Here is a 27,402-nt window from a genome sequence, read left to right as displayed (position 1 = left end):
CTTACCAGGATATCCATTTCCATCCATATCAATGCCCCCTGATATGGACTGCCCAAACATCCGCAGGGCCGGGCTTATCTTCCTCCCAGACAGCTTCTGAAACAGACAATAGAAACATGGAGTCACAGGAGGGCAGTTAGGGGCTGGGACTGTTGGAACCCAGCTTCCTCAGGGCGCCGGGACTGAAGTTGTTCAAAGAAAGGTAGAACTTGGCCAGAGAGTCTGGAGTAGGTACTTGAAGATCACACACTTCCTGATTCCTGCTTGCCTTGGCCACATGTCGTCATTTAAATTTTTGCCTGGGTTTGGTGCCAACACTTGATTTTAAAGACATTTTTTACATGTATGTATTTGTGTACATGGCATGCTTAGGCTGCAGTACACATGTGGAGGGTGGATGATGGCCTGAAAGAACCGGGTCTCTCCTTCACCGCATGGGACCCGGGAATTAACCGTAGGTTGTCAGGATTGGCAGCAAATGTTCGTACCTACGGAGCTATCTTGCTGGTTCATGTATGGTTCAAGACAAATAAAGGCTGGGTTTATTTTCCATGTGTGTGTGTATGTGTGTGCATTTGTGTATGTATGTGTGTATGTATGTGTGTATATGTGTGTGCATGTGTGTGTATGTGTGTATGTGTGTGTATATGTATGGGTGTATGTGTGTGTATGTGTGTATGTATGTGTGTATGTGTGTGTGCATGTGTGTGTATATGTATGAATGTATGTGCGTGCATGTGTGTATGTGTGTATATTTGTGTGTATATGAGTGTGTGTGTATGTGTGTGTGTGCATGTGTGAGTATGTGTGTATATGTATGTGTGTATATGTATGAGTGTATGTGTGTATGTATCTGTGTGTGCATGTGTGTGTATGTGTGTGTGCATGTGTGTGTGTGTGTGTATATGTGTGTACGTATGTGTATGTGTAGGTTAGGGGACAACCTCAGGTGGTTTCTATTATTTTTGTTTGCTCCTTGTTTTTTTAAGGCAGCATCTCTCGAAGGTGTGAAACTTTCCAACTGGTCTAGTCTGACTGACCCACATGCCCAGTGATCCTACTGACCGTGCATCACTGGTGCTGAGATCACAAGGCCGGCAAGTGTAAAGTCACAAGCACTTCATTGGCCGAGCCATCTCCCTCCCCTTTTATGTCTCCTTTGCCTGACCCAGGCACAACTGGTTGAGATGCTGGAAGCATCCTTCCCTCCTATCTGTTATTCAGGTACTAACGCCTGTATTTCCTCCCCTAAGATGGACAGGTCACTAACGTATCCAGCTGGAAAGACATCCATGTGCTAACTTTCCCTCTAGCCAGCCAGCCAGGAGGTCTACAGACTCCTAACTTCACAGAAATAACTCGACAGTTTGACCTGGTAAATCTAGAAGTGCACGGGGGATGAGCCTTTTAAAAAGTACAGGGAGGGAGGTCGGCCACTTCTCCTGAAGGGTGTTTCAACTCACGTGACACATTGACAACTCCGTGACCATGTCACATTTTATACGCCATTAATTTCACCGGGACGCACAGCTTCGTTGAGGAATATTTGTTGGGTCTGGGGCACCTAGTCAAGCATTTGACTTGCAAGCACATGAACCTGAGAACCAGGGAAAGGGGTGTCCTCCTCCCTAGTGGACTCCAGGTCTATTAAGGACCCCGAGTCAAAGGTTGTGGACGCTGTAGCTGAGAATGACGTCTAAAATTGTCCTCTAGTTTCATACCCACATGTCCACATGCACACACACACACATTTTAATAAAGAATACAGGGCTGGAGAGGTTGCCCAATGGTTAGAGCGCAGTGTTTCTCCCGAGGCTCTGAGTTTGGTTTCCAGCACCACATCTGGATGTAACTTCCTGCGATTTCAGTTCAGGGTGATCCAGCACCCTGTTCTGCCTCCCCAGTGACTGCATTCACGTCACAAGCCCCCACGCAGACGTACACAACTCACATAATGGAAAACATAAAAAGATACTTTTAACAAAAGAATACCTGTCACACCACCAGCCCTCCTCCCACGGAAGCTATCTATCCCCATTTCTGCAGTATGATTCCTTTCAAAGACACCAAACTTCTTGAGCCAGAAAGTCTCATTTTCTGAGATCTGGTCAGTTCTGCCCTTTCTTCTGTCCTTCGTTGGCTCTTTGTCTCCGTAATTTAAAAAAAAAAAAAAAAAAAAAATGACCAAAAGCAGCTTGGCAAGGAAAGGGTTTACTTCCATTTACGATTATAATCCATGTCTGAGAAAGGAAACCATGGGGGATCAGTGTTTATCAGCTCGCTGCTCTGGTTTGCTAGCTTTCTTAGACCAGGCCCACCTACTAGGGATGGCCCTGCCCACAGTGGGCTGGCCCTTCCTACATTACCTAGTAACTTAGAAAAATACCTGCCTGTAGGCTAATCTAATGGAGGCAACTCTTTAGCTGAGTTTCTCTCTTCCCTGGTGACCGTAGATTTGTATCAGGCTGACACTTGAAGCAAACTATCCTGTAGTGAAACCCACAACAGAACCAAGTTCACAGACAAACAGGGGCTCACTCTGCCTTTCTTTCTCTGTGCTTACTGAGTCATACTGTGGGGAAGCCCTGGTGAGGCTGGGGCGTGTCTACTGACTCTGCTGAAGAGATAGGATATGCCCTGCCCTCAGCAGCCGATAGCTACAAGGAACTGTCCCAGAGATGATCTAAGACTTGCGGTCCTCTGTTAAGGCATCCGACAGGAAATGTTTGAGCATCAAAGGACAGCTCAGAGCCTGTAGGCAGCACTGCAGACACGCTGCTTGCCAACGGGATCAGCCGCACATCACACGTGGCTCTGTCTAAACAAATGTGTGTCTGAGTAAAACCCACACGTCAAAGCTGCACAACTCGCCTCTGGAGGCCAAAAACACTGGGAGCAGCTTGCTGTGGGTTCTCGTTGCTTGGGTATACTGTGACTGGGAGTGGGGGAGAGTGAGGGGTGGTCCATTTGGGGGTGGCGAGGCCGGCTTAAGTTATCCACTGACATCTGCGGGCCATTATGCCGTAAAGCAGGGAAGATAAGTCTGCGCGGTGCTAATAACTGTAAATGGAAACCAGGAACTGTGGGAAACCTCCGCTTGACCAGGTTTATATGCAGCGTCTGTTAGGGCAAGGGAAAGATCACAGGGGCCGACTCAACATGCCTGGAGGCTCTTGGATTGAGAAAGGCATCTAAGGATCTTAAAATCAACACTTTTCATGGTAACCTCGAGGAGGCGGCGTGAGTTAGGAACGTGGGAGGAGTCCAGGCTCTGATCTCACAATTTCTCCTGCAGTAATAGTAGGAGTTGGGGGCCAGAGAAAAGCGATCCGGTTGCCTAGGTTCATGTCTTATTTCTTCCTCCAGTTCTTAAACACAATGCCCTCTCTGTCCAGGATCCAGGCCCGGAAGAACCTGTCATTAATGGATTGGTTTCCCCCCTCTCCTTTTAAATCATTGGCCTTATCATATACATATTAGCAAGCTTAGCAAAGCGAGACCATAGCAGGCTCTCTTCTTTCTCGTTCTCTCCCCCACCCTTTTATTTAAAGAGCCGAAACCGCTTCTCTCTGTGAAGGCTAGGCGAGCCAGGGCGCGCGCTGACAAAGGCACCGTTTCCAGCTGCCAATCTCGGCTTCCTACTAGAAGCTCCACACTGACCACAAATGTGCTCTGCAGCTTTCTGCAAGGATTCCACCCAGCAACCAAACAAAACACTGGAGAGCCGCGCCAGCAGGGAGGCAGAGGCTCCTGCAGGTGGCCCCTCTGTGTGATTAGCTTCCAAGGTCCAGCCCCAAGCTTCCAGGAGGATGTGTGGAGAATGACCCTTTCCCTTCACTCCACACCCCTCATCTCCACCTGAGGATGGGCTCCTTAGATGACATCACGGGACAGAGCATCCCTGACCCAAACCTGGCGGAGTCACCTAAGGTTTGTTGTTTCCATGGTTACTTGTATCGAGTGACAAAAGAGCAGTCTGTGTGGATGGATGCCCCAGGCAGCTTGTGTACTTAGAAGCAACACAAGTCTTCATAGCTGTGGATTTTCCCACGGAACTTCCTTGGGCGGGCCTTTTCCCAAAACGAAGTTGAGGAAGGTGGTTACTCCCGGGCAAATTCAATACCCTCGGCGGGGCTGTCAGAAAGCCAATGGTTAATAAGTGGATCGCTCACACCGCTGTTATGAGGATTCAGGTGGAGACATGACAGGCTCTCTGGCAATCGCTCCTCCTCTTCTCCGTGAACCTCCCTAAGGATCTTTTCCTCAGCTGAGGGCAAGAACTGACTAAGCAGGTGTTGGGAGAGAGAAAGAGCCTAACTTCCCAGTAGTTAGCAAGCGCCTGCCTTCTAGATCTGCCGCAAGGACTGTCAGACATGTGGCCATTTTGTCTCCAGGGCTGGGGAGACAAAGCTCTATGGGTAAGAACATTTCCTGCAACACATGAGGACCCAAGTTCAATTCTCAGTGGCCACATAGAAAGCCAGGCATGCCACATGAGCCCTCACCGGGACAGGGACAGGAAGATGACTGGACCTCAGAAAGTACCAGCCTAACTGTAGTGTCTCAAGGGAAGGAAGGAGAGAACAATAGATCAGGGGCATCCAACACCCTCCTCTGTTTGTGTGTATCACACATGTGTACATGCTCCAAACACATAACATTACACATAACCCACATGTGCACACACACATTTATACATGTAGACACACTGATAGATGATAGATAGATAGATAGGCAGACGGACAGACAGACAGAAGTGAAAGAGATTGTAGCCCCATTTACATATGCTTCCTAAAATAGAAACCTTGGCTTACACTGCCCAGGAGGGCACAGCAAGTCCCAGACAACCCCTGCCTGGTGCCACTCTACTTCTGAGACAACCCCAGACACCCAGAGGCCTGGGGCCCACTAAGATCAGTGGGGGGGAGACGGAAGAGAAGCAGAGGGCTGTGGGCACAATGAAGAAAGCAAAGCAGGAGACCACGGGGTAGTGAGGAACTGTCCCATGTAAGTGGCCGGCACTGCCACCTAAGACCATGGTGGGGTCCTGGCCTGTGCTGCCACTAGGACCATGTCTGGGTCCATGGCCCTGCAGTAGCAGGGCTCTGTTACCACCAAAGGCCAGGTAGATATTCCCTGGTCTGGGCTGCCACCTGGGGCCATGCTGCTAGCCACACCTCTCTCCTGGCCATCATGGAGAGCTGTCCCCAAAGGCATATGAGCAGGAGAGATAGCCCTTCCCCTTGCCAGCTGTAGCTCGGTGGGGGTGGGGGTGGGCTCAGCACCTCACCCAGGAAGCACAGTAGAGTGAACCCGAGTTCTAGGAGTTTCCGGTGAGCCAGCCCAAGGGTGTGAGCACCGGAGAACTGGCTCTGGTGGTGTGGGTATGGGACAGCTGGTGGGCTGAAAGACTCTGATACCACCGAAGCCCAGACTCGGGGCTTTGGGTTGGTCCACCCCGACATCTACCCCATCTCTGAACTGCTGCAGCATGGGAAGGGGCCAGTTTTGCAGATCCAAAGCTGCAGGATCTCCAGGACACAGGGCAACAACAGAAGATCCAAGAGAAGTCCTGGTGAGGATCTATATCGATCTGTAGCAGAAGCCAGAGGCTTAACCAGCCCAGTGACTCACCGCAGTGAACATTTGCAGGTGAGGCTGTGTGGGCAAACAGTGCTGTGGAACCACACTGTGACACACAACAGCTTCGACAACAGGACTTCTCGGTTTGTTTTGGTGGGACGGTTACAAGAGCACAGGGAGGGGAAGATGAGTGGGACCCAGATGAAAAATAGGAAATTCACAAAAAATCAGTACAAAGCTAAATTAAAAAAAAAAAACAAAAAAACAAAAAAACTTCAGACTGGAGAGATAGCTCAACCATAAAAATACAAATCTATATGTACCAAGTATGACCAGGGGAGGTACCGACAGCACAAGTGTTCGATTACAAATATTTGCTGATTTAAAGGGGGGTTTTGTTTTTAGTTTACTAATGATTATTAGTTTATAGTCCCCGCTTGCCTCAAACTTGCTGAGGAAAACCTTAAACTGCTGATCTTCCTGCTTCTGCCTCCCGAGTGCTGGGATTTCAGTCACGTGACACCACTGTGTGGTTTGTGGGGTGCTGATCATGGAACCCGGTGCCTCGTGCATGCTCGAAAGCACCCCGCCAACTGACTGCAGAGTTCTTACTGCGTGTTCTTTTCTGTCACTGACCCGCTGGGAGAAAGACACAAGCCACTGTACACACACCACACATATCCTGACCATGTTTCTGTTGAGAACATGACTTCCTTTTTCCCATGGGCCCGGCTTGATGCCGTCAGCAAGATTGAGCACTATGCTGGCAAGGCGAAAATAGAGAACTGGCCACTTCCACGTTCCCAAGTCCGGGATGTGAAACCGGGGCTTTGATAAGCTCTGGTTTGGATGCCAAGTTTGACAACTTTCAGACCCTCTGTGGATCCTGTGTCCCTAGATTATATCTTAAAATATGTTCCTCAGAGGCCTGGGGATTCGGCTCGGGTGCTAGAACACTTGCCTAGCATAAACAAAGCTCTGGCTTCCATTACTAGCACCGTGTAAAAGGGAGTTTTGTGGCACACACAGTAATCTTACTACTTTGTGGGTAAAGGCAGGAGACTCAGAAATTGAAGGACACCCTCAGCTACCTTGTAGGTTTGACACCAGTCTGAGCTACGCACAACACTCCAAAAATAGTTAAATATTCCAAACAAATTAAGTCCCACTGGCTTCATACAAAGATGTCAGCAACAGAGGAGGCTGAATTTCTCTTTTTAAATAAGAATCTCTGGGGATCCAAGAGTGGTTCAGCAGGTAAAGGTGCTTGCCCCAAAGCTTCACTGCCCTGAGTTCAATCCCTGGAGCTCACTATGTGGAGCAAAACCATCTCCCACAGGCTGTCCTCTGACCTCCACAAGCACAAGAGTATAGTCATACATCACAACCACACACACACACACACAGAGAGACAGACAGAGAGAGAGAGAGAGAGAGAGAGAGAGAGAGAGAGAGAGAGAGAGAGATGTAAAAATAAGTAGCTCTAATTCTAGAAGCTGGAGAGAGGTCAGCAGTTAGGCACTGCAGAGGACCAAGGTCTGGGTTCCAGTACTTGCATCTTCTCAAAACTACAGGCAACTCCAGTTCCAGAGGATCAGCGCCCTCTTCTGACCTCTGCAGGCATTGCACTCGTGTGGGGGTGGGGGTGTACGTATGTATACATACACACATACACAATTAAAAATAACAAAATATTTGAAAGAGGCAACTCAGATATTCTCTTATGAATGTGAGATGTATTCTTGAGTTGGGTAAACTGGGGAGTCTATAACAAGTTTTCTGGATTCAATAAGCCTATCAATTATCAATTAACTGCTTGTTCCTCTCACTAGTGAAAAATATGAAAGAAATCCAAATTCCACATTCCCATAGCACAGTGTACAGTGAAACATCTCTCTCTCTCTCCCTCTCCCTCTCCTTCTTCCTCCTCCTCCCTCTCTCCCTCCCCCTTCCTCTCTCCCCTTCCTTCTGTCTCTCCCCCTCCCTCGGTCCCTCCCCCTCCCTCTCTCCCTCTTTTTCTCTCTCTTTCTCTCTCTCTGTCTCTTATGCACACACATGCACACACGTATGCCCATACAGCACATACATATGCACACACTCACACATGTTCATACCCACACATACATGTGAGTACACACGCACACAGAATCATCGTGGCCCCTCCCACCACTCACCATTGAGTACTGGGGGACAATCCCATTGGCATCACCATGATAGATATACACTGCGCCAGCAAAGTCATCCTCCTTAGGTGCCCCGACAGCCACATCTGGGGGGAGACAGCTGTTAGAAATGCCCTGTGAGGTGACTCCAGCGCGGCTTTCCCCATTCCGGCCATGTCTGGATTCCATCTCTTCACAACTTCCCCACTATTCACTATTCAGAGGTTAAACTGGGCAAACGGGGTCTCCTAACACTTAAAAGGTGGAAATTTACAAAGGCCGAGGAGAGTTTATTTCCAGGAAAAGTGTCTCTCCTCATCCTCTGAGGGGAGATCCCTGAAGCAACCCATAAAAGAATCACAAATGGAGAGGACCCATCCTTTGTCTGTCTTTGTTCTGCAGGTGGTGGTGAGCATCTAAACTCATCCTTCCTTTCCACCCTTGGCTTCTAATAAGTCACATGTCTGCTCCTGTGACACCAAGGGTGGCAGGTGTGTATCCCCATAACTCCAAGGTGATAGCCCTCTCACTGGATGAAGCCACTTGTGGCCAATGGTGTGAAGAACGGAAGGGCACGTAGCCTCAGCAAACCACATCCTTGCCTATAGCCTGTGGAGGGACCACTGTCCGAGAAGCAAGGGCGTTAGGTATGTACACCACCCAACATACTTGACCAGGCTGCCATTATCAGGAAAGCAGATATCTAATTCTCTCTGTATTCACTTCCCCAACAGCATGACAGAATATCCCAGATGCAGAGTTGAACATTTTATGATGGGGAGAAGCCTGTGGACCAGCCCCAGAGACCATTCAGGCACACAGCACAGAGAGGACCAAACAGTGGATCACACAAAAGGGGCATTCGGTGGCCAGTTCATCTCTAAGAGCCGCTGTGCCTTCAGGTATAGAGTGGAACATACAGGAGCCAGTCACAAACAAGGGACAAAGTTAGAGTGTGACAAGCTGCTGCCCAAGAGGCCCTACCCACCCACCTGGAAACCCGTCATCGTCGAGATCACCCAGGTTGGCGATGCTCTCCCCAAAGTGTGCGTTGTAGGCGGCATCTCCGGTCAGGGTCAGCTGTTCCTCGAGGACTCCCTGGGAAACAGGATAGAGTGGGGAAAGGAGGAGAGGGCAAAAAAAGGACAATTAACAACTCGGTGCTGAGAACACCACTCTCAGGGCACAGGTGTGGGCAGGAAACAGCTGGGCAGAACCACAGGAACCCAAATATCTGTCCTCATAGCCAAACAAGGCCTTTCACCTATACAATGAGAGTTTGGAATAGCCCGAGATACATTATAGTAGAAAGGTAATAGCTGGTGGACCAGTGACTGAACCTCTAATTCAGACAGGCCAGCCTACCCTCTCTTTGTGCCTATGGTGTCTTTCTTCTCAGCTCTCTTCATAGCCTAACCCCAAAATCTGAGGCAAGGTCTCACTGTGTCACTCTGGCTAGTCTTTGTGTGGACCACGCTAGCCTCAAACTCGGAGATCCTCTGGCCTCTGTCTTTTGAATCCTAGGATTAAAGGCATGAGCCACAACATCTGACCTAAGACTTTTAAGGTGTAGCAGAGCAAGAGACTGTGACCTCTATTCCCTTGCACAATTCTCTACCAGACCTCTTAAGCCACCTTCCCTGTCCCATGACCAAGGTCCGAGGTCAAGTTCGGGAAGAGAGGAGACAGGCTCTGAGAGGAAAGACCTCTGCAGTACATCAGTGCCCTGCCCAGTGCCTCACAGAACTGGTGTCTTTGCAACCTCGAGCCTCCCGCCCCAGGATGTCAGCTTGAGATAAAGATGTCTCCTGTCTCCCTCTGAGTTGGCCTTGGAGAAATCTAAATTCCTCTCTCCACCTTCTGGCTCGAGCTTTTGGTAGAGACATGAGGGGTAGGAACCTTAGACTCTGGTAGCCAAAGAAGTACACATTTTTCTACTGTCCCCTCTCTTGTGCCTTTTACTACAAGTCCCCTAGGTTGCTTTGCACAGGGCAAGCCTTGGTAACCTTGTCAGAGGGTCCTGTTTCTATACCCAGTACTCTGGGGTGAGGGGTATATCACATATGGCTCAGCTTTGAGATTTCTGGGCAAACACTAAGAGGGGTAAAGGGTACATGTGGTAGCAGAAGTCACTCAAGAGTGCCCGTGGTCCCCAACACCCAACATCTTCAGGCTTAGGAATCTTTGAACCTGCCTGGTGTGCAGTCACTTTGGACCTACCATCTACCCACAATTCACTGCACCTACCCACAATCCACCGCACCATGGTCTGTCTTGTGTTGTGACTATTCGTCTACTACTATAAACAGAAATCACAGCTTGAAAAAAAAAAAACATAACGTGATGATTTGATTTACTGAATCAGTGAGACCCCACCTCAAACACAAAACTGGTTGTCCCTTGGTGTCTGAGAGCACAGGCGTCGGGACCCATAGCTTGCTAAAACTGTAGATGTCCAGTTTTCTTATATAAAGCAGTGTAGTATTTGTATAGAACCAATGACTGCCCTCCCTGTCCTTAGACTGTGTCTAGATTACTTTCAATGTCTGATACAATGCAAATAATATGCAAATAGGCTTCACACTGCATCATTCAGGGAATGGCAGCAAGGAAAGTCCAAGCGTGTCCCCGTATATCCAATCTGTGGTTGGTTAAATCCAAGAACCCTTGGGCACAGATGGCCAGCACTGTAACTCTTCCTGTTAGTGTGGTGGGGGAAATCCCAAGTCCTTCTATGTACATCTACCCATATATGGTACATCATCCTGCTTAGACCATATGGCACTTCCTACTTTGTAGAGAAGGAAATGGGGGGGGGGTGTCAATTTCAAGCTCCTTTCATCCTTTGCATAAAAGATATGGCAGGGTTTACATTCAAGCTCAGACCTTCCTACTCTACTATCAGCTCCACTCCTCCATAAAGCCGTATACTTACTAACCAAGTGGGCTACGGTTCACTAGAAACAAGACTCTGGTGCATAGAGTTGTCACATCGTGGTAAGGTGTTAGATGGGCATGGGGGATATGTGCTTGAACACTTAGATTCTGCTTCTTTGCATCTTTGCATCTCTCTCCGCTTTGTGGTTCTACAGAATAAGGGACACTGTGCTCACAGCCCTTGGCTGGTTTGTCAGCTGGTGCCCAGCATGAACTCCTTGCTGAACTAGGCAAAGGTCCCACTACCTCACGGCTCCGTGCACGCCTTCCTGTTGGAAGCTGGGGCCCAGTCCACTTCACCTTCCCGCTCAATCCCAACTGCTTCCCTGGGATTCCTTGAAGATGCCCTAGCCCCTCTATCCTCTCTAGAAAGGTGCACAGACTCCCCGAGAGGTGGTGCAGCCTAGAGAAGATAAAGGCGCCGGCTAGCTGAGGCTCAAATCCCAGCCTCATTACTTTTAAGCCGTAAGGTTGGAGACAAAGTGAGCTAGCCTTTCTGAGTCTTGACTTAGTTCATCTGAAAAGCAAAGACCCTTACAACCATGTGTATATTACAGCGACATCACTTAGAGAACGCAGGGAAGCCTTACAGCATCCAATAGTCATCAAGACCTTCCCTGGGCCCCATACTTTGAAGTGTCACACTGTATACAGTTGTCAACTAATGGATTCTTAAGCTTTTCCACGTAGGACCCAGGCCTTCATCTCCTCTGGGTAACATGGCACAGTACAGTTTTTCCCTCTGATGGAGTCCAGTGGGTGCATGTCACATGACTACACAGTTGTTCCTCCCCAACACCCGTCTCCTCATCGCCTACTTTGTACTCACATGTCCTTGGTTGAGGTAGACGGTGACCTGACCCTCATCTCTGACCTCAGAAAACATGGGGGCCCCCACGAGCAGGTCAGAGAGGCCATCCATGTTCAGGTCGACTGCACACAAGGAGGAGCCGAAGTAAGAGCCCATCTGAAACCAAGTCGTCATGACAACATGTTCAGGGTCTGTCCTCACACACCAAAGCCCTGGTTTCATCAGCCCCCACTAGCTCGGGAAGCACGTGTCTTCCACAGAGTAAGGGATGGGGCACAAGCTTACATGACAGACAAACATGAAACTCAAGGCTATTAGACAGACAGGGACACCAGACCTGTGTATACTGGATCTTCTTGAATCAGAGTGTAATCAGTACCTGCTACTTTATTCGATTGTGTGTGTGTGCATGTGTTCATGTGTGTGCCTGTTCATACATGTGCAAGTACATATGCCCATCTCTGCCTCTGCAGCGCTGGGGTCACAGGAGCATGGCACCCCTCTTGGCTTTACCACATGCATTCTGAGTGAACACTCAAGGATCACCCTCTCCTCCTCATACATGCAACAAGACTCTACCAATCGAGCCAACTCCCTGGCCCCAGTATCCGGTTTATTTTATATCCTCTGTCTCAAACACAAAGACAAGAGATCCAGGCTTTTGTCTGCATGGAACAAGTAAAGTGAAAGCTAGCAGCTCCAGTGTGCAAGCACGGGCTAGGCGGTGCCTGAGTCCTCGGCAGCATCTAGATCGTGACACTGAGAACTGGAGACCACAGCAACCTGGAGCCCAGGGGCCGGCTGAGGTAGCAGCCCCACCCAGCTGTGGCTAACTACCGTCACCAGGAGACCTGGCTCCCAACACATCAGCTTTTCCATTCCCAAGAGAAGATCTAAATGTTGACTGGAAGTACCTGTTCCACATGCTGAGAATGTGTTTATTTTTTTCTTTTTTTAGATCAATTAATTGCTACACGATTGGTGGCCCAGGAGTGTGGTCCCAGCTACTGAGAAGGTACAAGGACTCTTAGCAGGACCCTCCCTCAAAAGTAAAACCGGCTGGAGAGATGGCTCAGTGGTTACAGCTCTTGTGAAGATCCCGAGTTCTGTTCCCTGCACCCACACTGAGGAACTCACAACCCCCTTTACCTTCAGTTCCAGGGGCATATGACATCACCTACACTCACGTGCACACACCCGCGCACATGCACACATAGTTTCAAATTATAAAAAAAGAAAAATTGTAAGTAATGTTTACAAGGGAGCTAAGGATATAGCACAGTATTAAGAAAGCTCTGCCTAGCAAGTGAGAGATCCTAAGCTAATATATACTTCTGTGATACCCAGATAGAGGAATCCCGGGTGTGCCCACCCTAAGAGGGCTGCAGGTTTGAAACCTCTTCTAACAAGAAGAAAAGAGAAAGTACCATTGTTTTTAAATAAACGATTTCAAATAGAAAGGCCTGGAATGTTCTTTTGCTGGTGAGACTTGTTGGTAGCTGACCTCAGGGAGTTTGAGAGAAGCAAGAGTGCTCGGAATTCCTTCCTGCAGCTAACGCTGGCCCTGGGGGCCTTGGGAAGGCAGCTTAGACACCCAGGCAAGGGGAGAAGGGCAGAGCCAGAGCCTACAGCTGTTCTCTTGGGCTGAGCCACTGGAGATGATTAGCTTAATCCCAGAAGGCTATTTGGCTGGGTGTTCAATCAAAAATCCTTCGGTTTTTAAAATGCAGACAATTTTACTGACTGGTAACACTTGAGCATGTCAAAGACAAGTTCTGGAACCAGGGCTACTGAACTGTCCTCATCAGCTTGAAGTGTGACTGTTTTCACATCTGAACCATAGACTTAGTAATGGCTTTTGTGTTTATTGTCAACTCAGTTTTGTGTAAGGTGTCAACTCGGTAAATAAGCCTCTTTTTTTTTTCTTCTTTTCTTTCTTTCTTTCTTTCTTTCTTTTTTTTTTTTTTTTTTTTTTTTTTCTTCCCGAAAGGGAGCCAGGACACCAGACAATTTGAACTGAACTGGAGCCAAACCAAAAAAGCAGAAGTTCTGAGTTGGAACCTCCCCATTGCCTATGTCGCCCTGAACAAAAGGACAGAGCTGGAGTGCTTTGGAGGGGGGGGGGGTCATGTCCTCTTCCTATGAGATAATGGGGAGCCAAAGAGCTGAGAATCTCTTGTAGCGATAAGCAGGATGTGCATACAGAACGGAAAGGCTTATGATGTCGGGGTAACTCCAGAGCAGGGCAGGCTCTGCAGAAAAGAACCCTAAAGAGAAAGGGTGGTGTGCTGGCTGGTTTTGTGTCAACTTGACACAAGCTGGAGTTATCACAGAGGAAGGATCCTCAGGTGAGGAAATGCCTCCATGAGATCCAGCTTTAAGGCATTTTCTCAACTAGAGATCAAGGGGGGAGGGCCCAGCCCATTGTGGGTGGAGCCATCCCTGGGCTGGTAGACCTGGGTTCTATAAGAAAGCAGGCTGAGCAAGCCAGGGGAAAGTAAGCCAGTAAGTAACATCCCTCCGTGGCCTCTGCATCAGCTCCTGCCTCCTGACCTGTTTGAGATCCAGTCCTGACTTTTTTTGGTGATGAACAGTGATATGGAAGTGTAAGCTGAACAAACCCTTTCCTCCCCAACTTGCTTCTTGGTCATGATGTTTGTGCAGGAATAGAAACCCTGAATAAGACAGATGGGGTCCAGATGGCACAGGCAATGTGAGCATGAAGACCCAAGTCTGAACATCCCGAGGACCTGAGTCTGAGCATCCCGAGGACCTGAGTCTGAGCATCCCGAGGACCTGAGTCTGAGCATCCCGGGGACCTGAGTCTGAGCATCCCGAGGACCTGAGTCTGAGCATCCTGAGGACCTGAGTCTGAGCATCCTGAGGACCTGAGTCTGAACATCCCGAGGACCTGAGTCTGAACATCCCGGGGACCTGAGTCTGAGCATCCTGAGGACCTGAGTCTGAGCATCCCGGGGACCTGAGTCTGAACATCCCGAGGACCTGAGTCTGAACATCCCGAGGACCTGAGTCTGAGCATCCCGGGGACCTGAGTCTGAGCATCCCGGGGACCTGAGTCTGAACATCCCGGGGACCTGAGTCTGAACATCCCGAGGACCTGAGTCTGAACATCCCGAGGACCTGAGTCTGAGCATCCCGGGGACCTGAGTCTGAGCATCCCGGGGACCTGAGTCTGAGCATCCCGGGGACCTGAGTCTGAGCATCCCGGGGACCTGAGTCTGAGCATCCCGGGGACCTGAGTCTGAACATCCTGAGGACCTGAGTCTGAGCATCCCGGGGACCTGAGTCTGAACATCCCGGGGACCTGAGTCTGAACATCCCGAGGACCTGAGTCTGAACATCCCGAGGACCTGAGTCTGAGCATCCCGAGGACCTGAGTCTGAACATCCCGAGGACCTGAGTCTGAGCATCCCGGGGACCTGAGTCTGAACATCCTGAGGACCTGAGTCTGAGCATCCCGAGGACCTGAGTCTGACAATCCAGGTGCTGAGGAAGCAGAGACAGGTGGATCCCTGGAGCTCACAGGCCAGCCAGCCCAACTGAGAGCCTTTCTCAAAAATAAGGTAGAGAGTGACTGAGGAAGACATATGCATGCATATACATACATGTACACCAGCACACACGCATGCATGTACATACATGTGCACATCCATCCACATGAACACATACACAAGGAATGGAGGGAGAACGAAAGTAAGAAGGGGGAGGAGAGGCTTAGGAAGACGGAGCTGGCCCACCAGTCTCTGCATGGAAGAACCTGACTCATCCTATCATCATGAGGCCATTCAAACAGACCTGTGTCTACCTTGAACCTAGTGAACTGGCTCCTCAGGCAGCTTAGACAAGGGCTCTCAAAGGCTACAGCATCCACTTTCACATCATTGCCCAGAGCGACTCACTGAGACACAACTGGCCAAGGAAGCCAGTCTCCAGACCTAGCCAGACTCATGACAGGACACTCGGCAAACATCATGGAGCCAGGTTCCCATTCTTCAGCCACCCTGAAAGAACGCTCACACTGTCGAGTGTAGACACATTATCCACACTGGACCCCACCAGCCATTTATTTTATGATAGTCACACCTTTTTGGGTTTGGGGAGGGGTGGGGAGCTCTAATAGATAGATAGATAGATAGATAGATAGATAGATAGATAGATAGATAGATAGATAGATATAGATAAAATAGATACAGATATATATACAGTATGTGGCTGTCTCTTTTCAAACTTTAGGCTTTCTTAGAAAAGTTATTTTGCAAATTTTTCACGGTAACTTCTGATGCTAATATTTCGGTGTTTGAAAGGAAATGTTAAAATAACACAGGCCAGCGCACCTCCAAGAGCCAAAAGCAAAGGCGAGTTTGTGGGTACATTTTTTTTATGCAAAGGTTATGATCAGTACATACTTAGTGTACCTACTAAGGCTGCTAAAATCGCAAGCTTAGGGAAGAATAACACCTATGAGGGTTTTGGAGCCTGAACACCGTTCACTGTCGAGCACCATGAAATGTTTCCGGGCTGCTGTGAGGCAAGAACTCCAAGCAGGAACGAAGCGGGAAGCAGGGGAAGTGGGCCAGGAAGGAACAGTCATTGCTTGCCCTCATCTCGGGGAAACTGTGGGCAAAGCCTCCTGGCATCTGCCTCCCACATTTCATCTATCCTAAGCTTTGTCCCAGAGCCAACTAATGCCTCCCACAGTCCTCCTGGCCTTGACCTCATCCTGCTGAGTCCCTAAACTCAGCCCCACCTTCCTGCTGATCTGAGATACATAAACACAGGCTGATGGGAGGCCCAGGAAAAGGAAGTGAATGAATCACAGAACCACTCTACTGACTTAATCTCATGGGTTACTACGGAAACTTTCAGGAAGCAGGGATGGAGACTGGCATGGTAGAGTGCTCCAGGCAGAAACCCCTTCTCCAGGACAGCCTTCATAAATGACTGCGTGGTAATGTTATAATCAACATCCTAAGAGGACAAAGTCATTACCCAAGAGATTTATATCTGAGGATGGTAGGACAGAGTACAAAATCAAACAATCAAACAAACAAATAAAACGATAAAACCACCTCATAGTGTTTTTAAGGAACTCTGTGATTTGTGCTGTACCTCATTCAAGGCTAGCCTGTGGTGCACACAGCCTAGAGGTTGTAATTGGACATCCCTGAACATGGGCCTAAGGTGAGTTTTACTTGAATTTTCTTTTAGTGACAGCTGTCCCCCTGGTATGACAATGATGTGAGGAGAAGACAGCATCAAGCAGATGAGAGAGAAGCGATGAGAAACATCTGTCTGCCTGTGCCCCTTGAAAGCGATCACTTCTGCACCTGCCCTTGACTGTACAGATCTTTGTGGGCTGAAGATGAGTGTGCAGGAGAAAGCCAGAGGTGAAGGGAGGGGCGGAGACAGTGTGCCTCATTTGCATGATCATTTGCATGATCATTTGCATGCTCATTTGCATGCCAGCACCTGGCCCTCGAGCCTTTTAAAGCACACCTGTAGCTTAGCCATGTAGAAACTCATCTGCTACATGTCTCAGATGAGCATGACCCCTAGGTTATGCACATGCTTGAGGGGAACTGGCTCCCACATGAACCACAACAAGAACTCACCTTTTTTCCTGATGCCTGAAAGATCTTTATTAAGGTCCCTGATCTTCGGTCAGCTCTAAATATATAAACCTATGGAATTAAAAAGAAAATCCTAGTGAGGGTGGAAGCTCTGTCTAAAGGTATTCATCGGTGTCTTCCTGTTGTCTCCCACAGATGTGTGTGCACGAATTAATGATAACTCTCAGTGGATTGCTAAGAAAGTCATCCTCAACCCTGGGGCAGAAAGGATCTCCACAGCTCCTGAGCCACATGGTTTGGAGAGACCATGCACAATAAGGCCCAGAAGTCTTCCCAGTTAGAACCCTTGGGAGCTAGACAAGCTTTCTCTTTAAATTAACTCCTTCAGTCCCAGGAGTTAAGCTTGAATGGATGGCACAACCTAAGACAAATGGGTGATGCTGGCACTGGAGATGACCTCCCCAAACTGATCCCACACAGGATTTAGACTTGGAGAATCTGCATGAATAAACACACGCTTAGTTTGGAAAATAAGCAAGTGAGTGTTAAATAAATCCCTTTATCAGAGTTTTTTTCAGAGCCCTTAGCACTGTGAATTTTGCCTGTTTGTGTGTAATGTACATAACATGCATGCCTGCTGCCCACACCCTGGAACTAGGGTTACAAATAAGTGTGAACCACCACGTGGGTGCTGGGAATCTTACTCTGGTTCTTCACAAGAGCAACAAGTGCTCTTAACCTCTGAACCATGTCTCCAGCCCCTCTGGTTACATCTCCTTCAAAAAGTATTTCTGTTCTCTCTCTCTCTCTCTCTCTCTCTCTCTCTCTCTCTCTCTCTCTCTCTCTCCTCTCTCCTCTCTCTCCTCTCTCTTCTCTTTCTGTCTCTCTTGTTTTCTGTCTGTCTCTCTTGTTCTCTGTCTCTCTGTCTGTCTGTCTGTCTGTCTGTGTGTTTCAATGTATGCCACATATGTATGGTATGTGGAGAAGCCAGAAGAAGGCTTCAGACCTCCTGGAGCTGGAGTTACAGGGGGTTCTGAGCTACTCGTGTGGGTCTGGGAACTAAACTCTAGTCATCTATGAGGGCAGCCAGCACTCTTCATCAGTGAGCCATGGCTGCAGCCCCTCTGGTTACATAGGAGGCAAAGATGAGCTAATGAGAAACAGGGCAGAGAGCCCTTCCCTGAGCTAAGGAACAGCATGCTGCTGTGAAGGGCTTGATGCTCCCACGCCAGGAATGAAGATGACCCAAATCCTAAAGGTCACAATGGAGAAGTCTGGTGGCCCTGCTTCCTCCCCAGGAGGCGCCATGACCATTGGGGCGTTTTCTTCCACGACGTAGAGGAATTCATGTGACTCAGACAGAGCCAGTTCTGGACAGACGTTATCAGAGTCCAACTATGCAACCCTCCACAGCCTCCAACTCAGCACCCTGACATTTGGTTTCGTTTTCAAAGGACCTCTTTCCGTAGCACCCTACTCCCCAAAATGGCCAGCGACTGCTGCTTCCTGCCCAAGATAATGCAGAGAGAACATCATGAGCACATCTCAGGCAAGCACGTCAGCTGATGCTTCTTAGCTCTCTGAGCTATTGGCCGAAGGTTCTCATTAACCATGGGGTCCGTCCAGAACTCAGAATTCCACTTCTCTGAATGGTCAGACAGATCACTAGTCTACCCTTCAGACTACAGGCCCAAAGTAAACACCGTTGTTCAGTTTTCCCCAACACTGTGGTTTGGACATTAAATGTCCCCCATAGGCACATGTGTTTGAACACCTCGTTCTCAGCTGATGTCACTGTTGGGGGGGAGGGTTTGGGGAGATGAGCCTTGATAAAGGTCAGTGGGGTCAGGCCTTGAGGTTAGCTTTCTGCTTCTGCAGCATAGATGTAATGTGACCAGACAGTTCCTGGCTGCTGACTCGCATTCTGCATCGTGATGGGGTATATCTCCTCAGACTCTAAGCCATGATGAAGCCTTCTTTCCCTGAATTGCTTCTTGACAGGCATTTGGTCACAGCAAGAAGAGTAATGAGAACAGCCAGCGGGATGGAAGTGGGCTGCTGGGTGGGACTGACTGGACCCTGACAATAGCAACAGCCAATAGCTCCCCACACTGGGCCCTTAGAGGCCATAATCCCACAGTGTCCTCTCTGCCTTCTTGGAGATACATTAGAGAAAGCCATATTTACATGGTCTCAGGCTAGCCTTGGCTACACTTGTTGTAAGAACACAGTGGGAATTTTTTTCCTGAAACATTGGAAAAACAATTAAAATGTGTTTCCACCATCACAATCAGCTGTAAAGACAGAGCAGATGAGATGGGACTCCATCGGGTCAGAAGTGAGGCAGAGGCTCGGGAAGATGGTGGGATTTGAACCTGCATATGCTTGCAAGGTAGGCTCTCCCAGAGGGAGCAGAGGAAGACAAGGCTCCCCGTCAGCTGGTCACTTACACATCAGCCCATCTGGAGAGTGTTGGGGCGAAGCAAACTAGAAATGCCCTCCAGGGAAGTATGCACCCCTCCTCTGCCTAGTACCATGACGTGCCTCGGGCTTTTCTCCTTACCTTCCCAATGCCTTCATCCTGTGGGGCACCTCCTACCACATCGGTGATGGATGGATGAGAGAAATGGCCAGCCGTCACTGCGTAGCCTGAACAGGATGGATAGAAAGCAAGGACAGACACTCTTGAGAAAGGAGGTCAGGTGTGTGTGTGTGTGTGTGTGTGTGTGTGTGTGTGTGTGTAGCAGAAGAAAGCATTTCCTAGGTAGGTATGTAGACTACGTTTTAGTTATTCTTGAGACATGGACCTTCTGGAGGACAAAGGGCGACTGTCAATCTTTTTGTGTTAAATATCTTGTCTCACAGAAATGCATGTTCACATGGCACCAGGAGGATCATGCCTTCAGATGGTCCTCTGTGGAACAAGTAGGGTGCTACAAGTTCCATGCATTTTTTTTTATTTTGGGGAAATATCATTCTAATAACATAGTCCATACACTAAAGGATACAACTCCATGAATGACACTTATCTCTATGGTGCAAACCCCATCCAAGTCAAGAAAATGAACAGAGGGCTTGGGGTCAGCTCAGTGGTAGAATAGGGCTTGCTTGGTGTGTACAAGGCCCTGGGTCTGATTCCTAACACTGCAAAAATATTTTAATATTCTCTTTTGTTGGGTCTAGGTGATCCATGGTGAAACAACCATGCCCAAGATTGCCAAGCAAGATTCAAACCCAACATGCCTGCCTCCAGACAAGCTGAGGTCAGCAACTACGTCATGTCCTTTTCACGAGAAGAGCAAGAACCCATGATGGCTGGATGCATAGAATAATGAGCAGATAGAGAGTCAACGAATCTGGGTCTGGAAGGGACACAGACACCACCGGAAATGGCCGTGCCTTAAATGTCTCTTGCCTTCCGAGAACCATCTAGAAGGCCAAACTCACGTCTCCAGCCAGTACAAAATGTGCATGTGGTCTATCATTCAAGCTTTCTCATGACCTTCAACCCCACTGCTACAATTATCCTCAGACTGTTGTGACACATGTCAGCCTCGGTCACTTTAGCAGGGCTATCTCTTGTTTTCTACATGGTTGATTTTCCCCAAAGGCTCCCTTCACCCAAGATTGCCATGAAGGATGTCCAGCTCAACTGCTCCTTGCTAATCCCTGCAGCAGATAAGGGTCTCAGAGAGAAGCTACAGGTCCCAGAGTTCTCAGGACCCGTCCTCAGACCTAAAGCCACCAGCCAGCTGCAGCTTTCTCGTGCCTTCCTCATGTTCCTGACTCACCGCTGAGTGCCCTCTATTCATCAAATACACAACGCCACCCCTGGAATGGCAGGCAAAGCCCCCATCCTCGTGGTGCCCCGGGCTTCCTCGGAGCTTCAGTACTAGAGGTGAGTGCACACCCTGGGGTCGGGGCTTCGGCACTGAAACCCTGTGTCAGAAACCGTGGATTTGTAACTGACATCACTGCCAAGTCACATAAACCTTTACACTCCGTCCTCTATGAAGCGTGCCCAGCTGTGATGAGAGCTGTCATGGAAGGCTGTTTCAGAAATCAGAAGGAATTGCACACCAAGCCCGCACTGAGCAGATGCTTGGCAAGAGGCGGATGAAGAAGCTGGAAGGAGCTGGATGAGGAAATACCTCAAAGCTTGTATAAAGTGCTGTGCTACTTGGCACCACAGTCGTTCCGGGAATGGCAAGTCCCCCAGCTCCTCACACCTGCCAAACATGGTCTTTACAGAAACGTCTCTATGCAAAAAGGGGGTCAGGAGGTTCCCTTGGCTTCATTTATATACAGCAGCCACGAAAGACAACATTGTCGGTGTTAAACTTTCTAACTACTTTATCTTTTTAAAAGATTTATTTATTTTATGTGTATGAGCACACTGTCGCTGTCTTCAGACACACCAGAAGAGGGCACAGGATCCCATCACAGATGGTTGTGAGCCACCATGTGGTTGCTGGGAATTGAACTCAGGACCTCTGGGAGAGCAGTCAGTGCTCTAACCGCTGAGCCATCTCTGCAGCCCCAACCTTTCTAACTTTGATTTCATTTTCAGTCTACTTGAGGCCTGGATTGAAGAACAGAGACTTGGTACTGTCACACAAATGAAGCCCACCTCTGTGTTTTGTCTTACTTTTGGTTTTTTGAAACAAGGTCGTGCTAAGTAGCCTAAGTAGACCTCAAATTCATGATCCTCCTGCTTCTACCTCCGGAATGCTAAGATTACTGGGATGGGCTGCCACGCCCACCTGACCTCTGTTCTTAAAGGAGCATGGCCTTCTAGCAGCATCTTTCCTCTCTTCCTACTTCCCTCCCTTTCTCCCTTCCTCATTCTTTTCCTCCCTTACCTTCTTTCCTTCCTTACTTCTGCCTCTCCTTCCTCTCCCCACTCCCATTTTTTGAAATAGCATCTCACTGTGTAGTCCAGAATGGCTCAAATGGCCTTGATTCCATAAACCTCCTGCAGAGACAGTGGGCTTGGGAGTAGCGGGGACATAGGTGCACACCACTGTACCCAGCCTGGGACCACCCTTGCCTGGTGGCTGATAAGTTAAGTCATAACTATCTTCTCTCTAGATAGTTAAAAAATTGAAAAAGAGAAAAATCTAGAAGCCCTTGAGTAAGGCTCAGCATCAGGTTGCTCGTTGCTGTGGGAATCCCCAGTTCTCACTGCTTCTACTAGTGACCAGAGAGCAGGTTCATCACTCAAAATGATGTCCAGGGAAAGCCAGGATTCAGCTGAGTTTATTCCATATCTGACCATCTGAACGTGACTAACTGCCAAACCAAGACAAGGAAAGGGTTGTTCCCCTGGAAGCTCACCCATCAGATTTTAAGAAAACCACTCAGTTTGGACTGCGTTCACTCCTCTTCTGTTCCCCCTCTCTACCACCCATGTGTGCAACTAGACGTTAAGGAACTCTAATAAAGGGGTGACTAATTAGACTGATGGGGAACTACTGCTTCCCTCTATTAACAGAGAAATAATCTATGAGGAGCTCTTGATGGAGATTCCTCATGGCCCACCATACTGCCGACAGACTCCCCAGGTACTCACCCAGATAAGTATACCGTCTGTTCATGATCGCTTCATCGTTCAGCTTAAAATACGTGTTGTCTGTGAGATTCAGCACCTTGAGTGTCCCAGCCCAATAAAAGGAGCCCGGAGCACCCATGACCACCAGTTCCTAGAGAAAGAAATCCAAAGGGGAACAGAGGGCATTAGGTGAAACATTGAGAGCCATGGTCACCAGCAAAAAAAACTCAGAATACCTCTTAATGGCAGCACATCTGGTATCATGGAGCAATCTATCACGTTGCTAGAATTTTGGCCTAAATATGGCCTGAATTTTCAGGCCTAAGCAAGGAGGGAAAATGAGAGTCAGACCAAGTCCCTTTTTTGGCCACTGAAGCAGCTTCATGGACCCTCCACCTCAACCACCATCTTCACCCTCATATAAAATACAAAATGGTGAGCAATTGATGCTGTCCCTAAATCACGTGACTCCAGGAGAACGTGCTTGAGAACACAGCAACATCAACCCTAGCATGATAGTGCACTCCTATGATTCCAGCAGAAGTTCAGGGCCAGCCTTGGCTACATAGGTAGTTCAATGCTAACCTGAGTTTCATGGGACATTTTCCCAATACAAATATTGGCCAGGAAGATGAGTCAGTTGGTAAGAGGGGTTTCACACCCAAGTCCCATCCCCAAAACCCAAGCTGGAAAGAAGGAACAGACTCCTGAAAGTTGTTTATCACCGAGCACGTACTGTGGCAGGCACACCTGCGTACATGCACACAAACATCAAGTGTGTCCATATGCATGCACAACGATAAATAAGTAAAAAATTTAAATATGGAAAAAAGGTCAGAATGAAAGAGAAAGAGACAGCAAAAACAAATTTCATCAGAAAAAATAACAGTAAAACCTAATGCTTTTGTAAGTTAATAATTTTTTGAAAATACAGTGTGCACACACATGGTGCACATACATATGTGCAGACACACAAGAAAGTCTTTACAAAAGAAAATAACTGTACAAAATAAGATAAAAGCTATAACAGGAGACATAAGGCACTGAGAGACTATCTCAGAGTACACGAGTTTTTATTGAGATTATAAAGTTTTGAGTGACATATGTAGGTGGTTACACAGGCCCAGAGGCTGAGTCTCCATGTGTTTATGGCCCCTTCCTCATTGGGCCAAAGAACTATGGGAAGCCATTTTCTCTTCTCTGTATCTCGTCCTCTCTCCTTTCTTCCTTTATGAAAACAGATCATTTCTGTGCTCACCTGGGAAAAGGTGGCACAATACACAATCCCTCAACCATTGTCCTGGTTCGAATATGCTTGCCCAGAGAGTAGCACTATTTGGAGGTGTGGCCTTGTTGGAGTGGGTGAGTCACTGTAGGGGTGGGCTTTAAGACCCTCCTCCTAGCTACCTGGAAGCCAGTCTTCTCCCAGCAGCCTTCAGATGAAGATGCAGAACTCTCAGCTCCTCCTGCACCATGTCTGTCTGGATGCTGCCATGCTCCTACCTTGATGACAATGGACTGAACTTCTGAATATGTAAGCCAGCCCCAATTAAATGTTGTCCCTTATAAGACTTGCCTTGGTCATGGTGTCTGTTTGCAGTAGTAAAACCCTAACTAAGACACCCATCCACTTTCTCCCCTCACACTGACGTGAGAATACTCCAGTTCTCAAAGGGTGTTTGAAAGATAAACTTTGAGTTCCTTAGAGGAGAGAGAATATTTTTCTGGCCCTGAGCTTACAAAAGGAATTGTAATCAATGCCCAAGTGCAGAGGTCACCTAAGCATGAGTGATGGCCTTAGGACCAGTTGTGTACACAATTCTCTTTCTCTGCAGCTTGTTCTAGACAGAGGCTCTGAGCAGCAACGGGAGCCTGCAAAGGCTCCGCAGGACCCTGGGTGAGGGAAGGGATGTTTTCCTGTGATTTGCTTTTGTCCAGAAGAAAAACTAAGTAGATACCTAATATCTCCTGTTACCTCTTAAGTGTTACAAAGTACATAAACAATGTAATCTTATAAACAAAGTAGTCTCGTGCCTTAAAAATCTTAAAAGGGGTTGGAGAGCTCAGAAGCATGAGGACCTGAATGTAATCCCCCAACACAAGGTACAGAGCCATGCACCTATATGCCAGCACTGGGGAGGGTGATGCAGGCCCAGGCCCACTAGTCAGCCAGCCTAATCATCAACTTTCAGACTCCAACTCAAAAAAATAAGGTAAACGGCTCCCAAGGAACAACAGCACATGAAGCTGACTTTCAGCCTCTATAGATGCATGCACATATGTGTATTCTGTGTATATATGTACATGTGTATACACATGAATTAAAACAATACAAGTTTTGAAATTAAAACACAAAGTTCCTATCTCCCCCTCCCCGTCTTCTTTTAGTTATCACAGTGTTGCTGGTTTGCTTAGCCAAAGCTTTGACCCTCCTGCTGTACTAAAGAAAGATGCTGCCTTCCTGGAAACCCTCGGATTTGAATCTTTCTATTCACTGTGGATGGTGGCTGGATCCTTTCTGATACCATTCTCAAACGTCAGGAAAGTGTGATCAAAATAAACTCCTCCATGCAAGAAACAGCTAATGCCGATGTTGTACACAAATGCACACAAGCAAAAGTCATAGTTGCCTAAATCCAGTCCCTCAATAAACACTGTAGGCCTTTCTCCAGTTTCCTGTATGGTACAATGTCACCTAGATGTGCCTGAAAGGAGTCACCAGCCTTTGTCTGCCTGTCACCATGTACTATCTGAACCAAGACTGTCCCCTGACATCTCCTTGGTAGGTCAGCCCACATCTTCTCTAGAATCTACAAAGTGGTTAAAGTGGTCCTTTATCCTCAAGGACATGAGGCATTTATAACTTGGAGAGGATTGATGACCTCGGGGACACTGGCCACAGGTCAAGCAGACATCTTGGGTGGGAATGCTCTGACCCATCATGGCCGTGTCTAGCAGGCTACAGCTCATGGTAGCCAAGTGTAGAGGTCAGCGGGAGGGCAGATGAGGGGAACCAGCCTGCCTGACCCTTTCAACTACATTTCCTGTTCACTTGCCGACAGCTGAAGTTCCAGAAATGAGGGAGGCAGAGAGTTTAAAGAACTGCCGTTTGCAGGGGCCAAAGCCTGGGAACCAGAGGCAAGCCAGGAGACAATGGCTAGGGTTGGAGAACTATGTGGTAGAAGGGGGGGGGGTCTTCCTACTCAGAGCTCCATCCTCTCCTATGCTCTGAACACTCGGTTCCTATTTATCTGTAGAGCCCAGGAGGCCCATGACAAAGCATCTGGCTCTAAGTCCCTGTTCCCTCCTTCCGGTCACCCTTAGCTTATACACCACTGCCCTGGCTGCTCCTACATGTCCCTGCCCTCCCCACCCTTTGCAAGCCCCCTTCTAACCATCTCTAATGTCCCACGCTCTCCAATTTACCAGCTGATGGGTCCAAAAAGATACCTCCCCAACATGAGTCCTTGTCCTTCAGTTCCTGGTCAAGAACTTAATGAGTTCTGATTTCTACTATGAATAAACCCTTTCCTCTGTCCTCAAAAAGCATGTCTCCACATCGCCCCATGTTGAGTCACTCAAGGTCTAACTCGGCTCAAGGCCAGCCTCTGTATCCAAAAATATTCTTGAAGGGACTCTATGAGTAGCCCAGGACCTCATGACTGAAAAGAGGATATACCAAAGCTGAGTTGGTGAACAGCCTTGGATGCTACTGCAGAAGGCCAGAGAGCAGGAAGCTGGGGCGAGCACAGAGTTTAGACTTCATCAAAAGAAGATGGAAAGACACTGGACATCGAGCGAGGAGAACCACCATGCCTTTGCTGCCTGTGAAAAGTGGTTTGAGGCTCTCCTGTTGGAAAACCAGCTTGGGGAAACATGACGAGGGCTCTGCGGTGGAGTAGGGGGAGGATGCAGAGAGAAAGCATGTCTCACTATTGGACTGTGGACTTGTGGAATGGGAGAGAGGGAGGTAGGAGGAGATTCTCATCTTCACCAGACATGACAAATGATGGTGCCCATCTCAGAACCCAGTACGGAACTCTGTGACAACCAGGCAGGTCCATCCTTTTGACTTTGCAATAGGACTCAGCATCCACGCTCTTAAGTTCTTAAACTGTGTGAAGGTGGTAGATAAATTTGCAAAAGGAAATTTCATAATATTTTTAAATGCATTTGTACTTTGGGCTGGGCCAAGTCTTTGGAGATCCTGGGGCACACGTTCTACATTGCTGGAAGAGAGAGTTGGACAAGGCACTGGTGTGGATGGGTGTGGCAAGCTACTGAAGGCAGGGTTGGAAGCAAAGCACCTGGTGTTCACTAGTTTGAGAGTACACTGGAGTTCACTAGTTTGGTGAAACTGTGTTTCTTTTTTGTTTCTGGACCAGACACTGTATCACCAACTGCCTTCTCATTGACTTTAGAGAGCTGTCTTTGAAAACAAGGTGAAGAATTCCACTCCTGACACTGTGAAGATGTTCTTCAGAAAGAGCCCTGGGGCCAGAGAATTCTTTCTTTCTTGCCCCCTCAATGGGGTATATGGTTGTCCAGGAGGAAAGGGCACAGGGTCCCCGAGAATCTGGCATTGGGCAGTGATGTAGAATGTGAGCTTCTGTGTTCCATGTAATAGGAGGCCATGGGGTCAGAATGTCAGGTTTCACTTTGCAAAATCCCTCAGGCTGAAACATATGGTACCACTCAAGGAAGAACCCAGGCTAGAGTGAAAAAAACCTCCACAGTAGTGACAGCTGTGTGACAATGTAAATTCAT

The 27,402-nt window shown here is 48.3% G+C and overlaps 1 protein-coding gene across 1 annotated transcript in view; it reads right to left on the bottom strand.

Annotated features, from left to right (window-relative positions):
* Positions 1-27,402, bottom strand: part of ITGA9 (integrin subunit alpha 9) — a 273,563-nt gene that overhangs the window by 204,624 nt on the left and 41,537 nt on the right. Inside the window, exons 6-12 of the mRNA XM_080934771.1 lie at positions 22,657-22,786; positions 19,648-19,733; positions 17,127-17,195; positions 11,512-11,649; positions 8,738-8,843; positions 7,758-7,852; positions 6-96 (exon numbers count right to left, since the gene is read on the bottom strand). Of these exons, the coding sequence (XP_080790897.1) occupies positions 6-96; positions 7,758-7,852; positions 8,738-8,843; positions 11,512-11,649; positions 17,127-17,195; positions 19,648-19,733; positions 22,657-22,786 (715 nt within the window). The remainder of the gene's footprint in view (positions 1-5; positions 97-7,757; positions 7,853-8,737; positions 8,844-11,511; positions 11,650-17,126; positions 17,196-19,647; positions 19,734-22,656; positions 22,787-27,402) is intronic.

This window comes from Micromys minutus (assembly GCF_963924665.1).
Source record: "Micromys minutus genome assembly, chromosome: 21".
NCBI lineage: Eukaryota > Metazoa > Chordata > Mammalia > Rodentia > Muridae > Micromys > Micromys minutus.
This window is presented reverse-complemented; position numbering and strand designations above follow the sequence as displayed.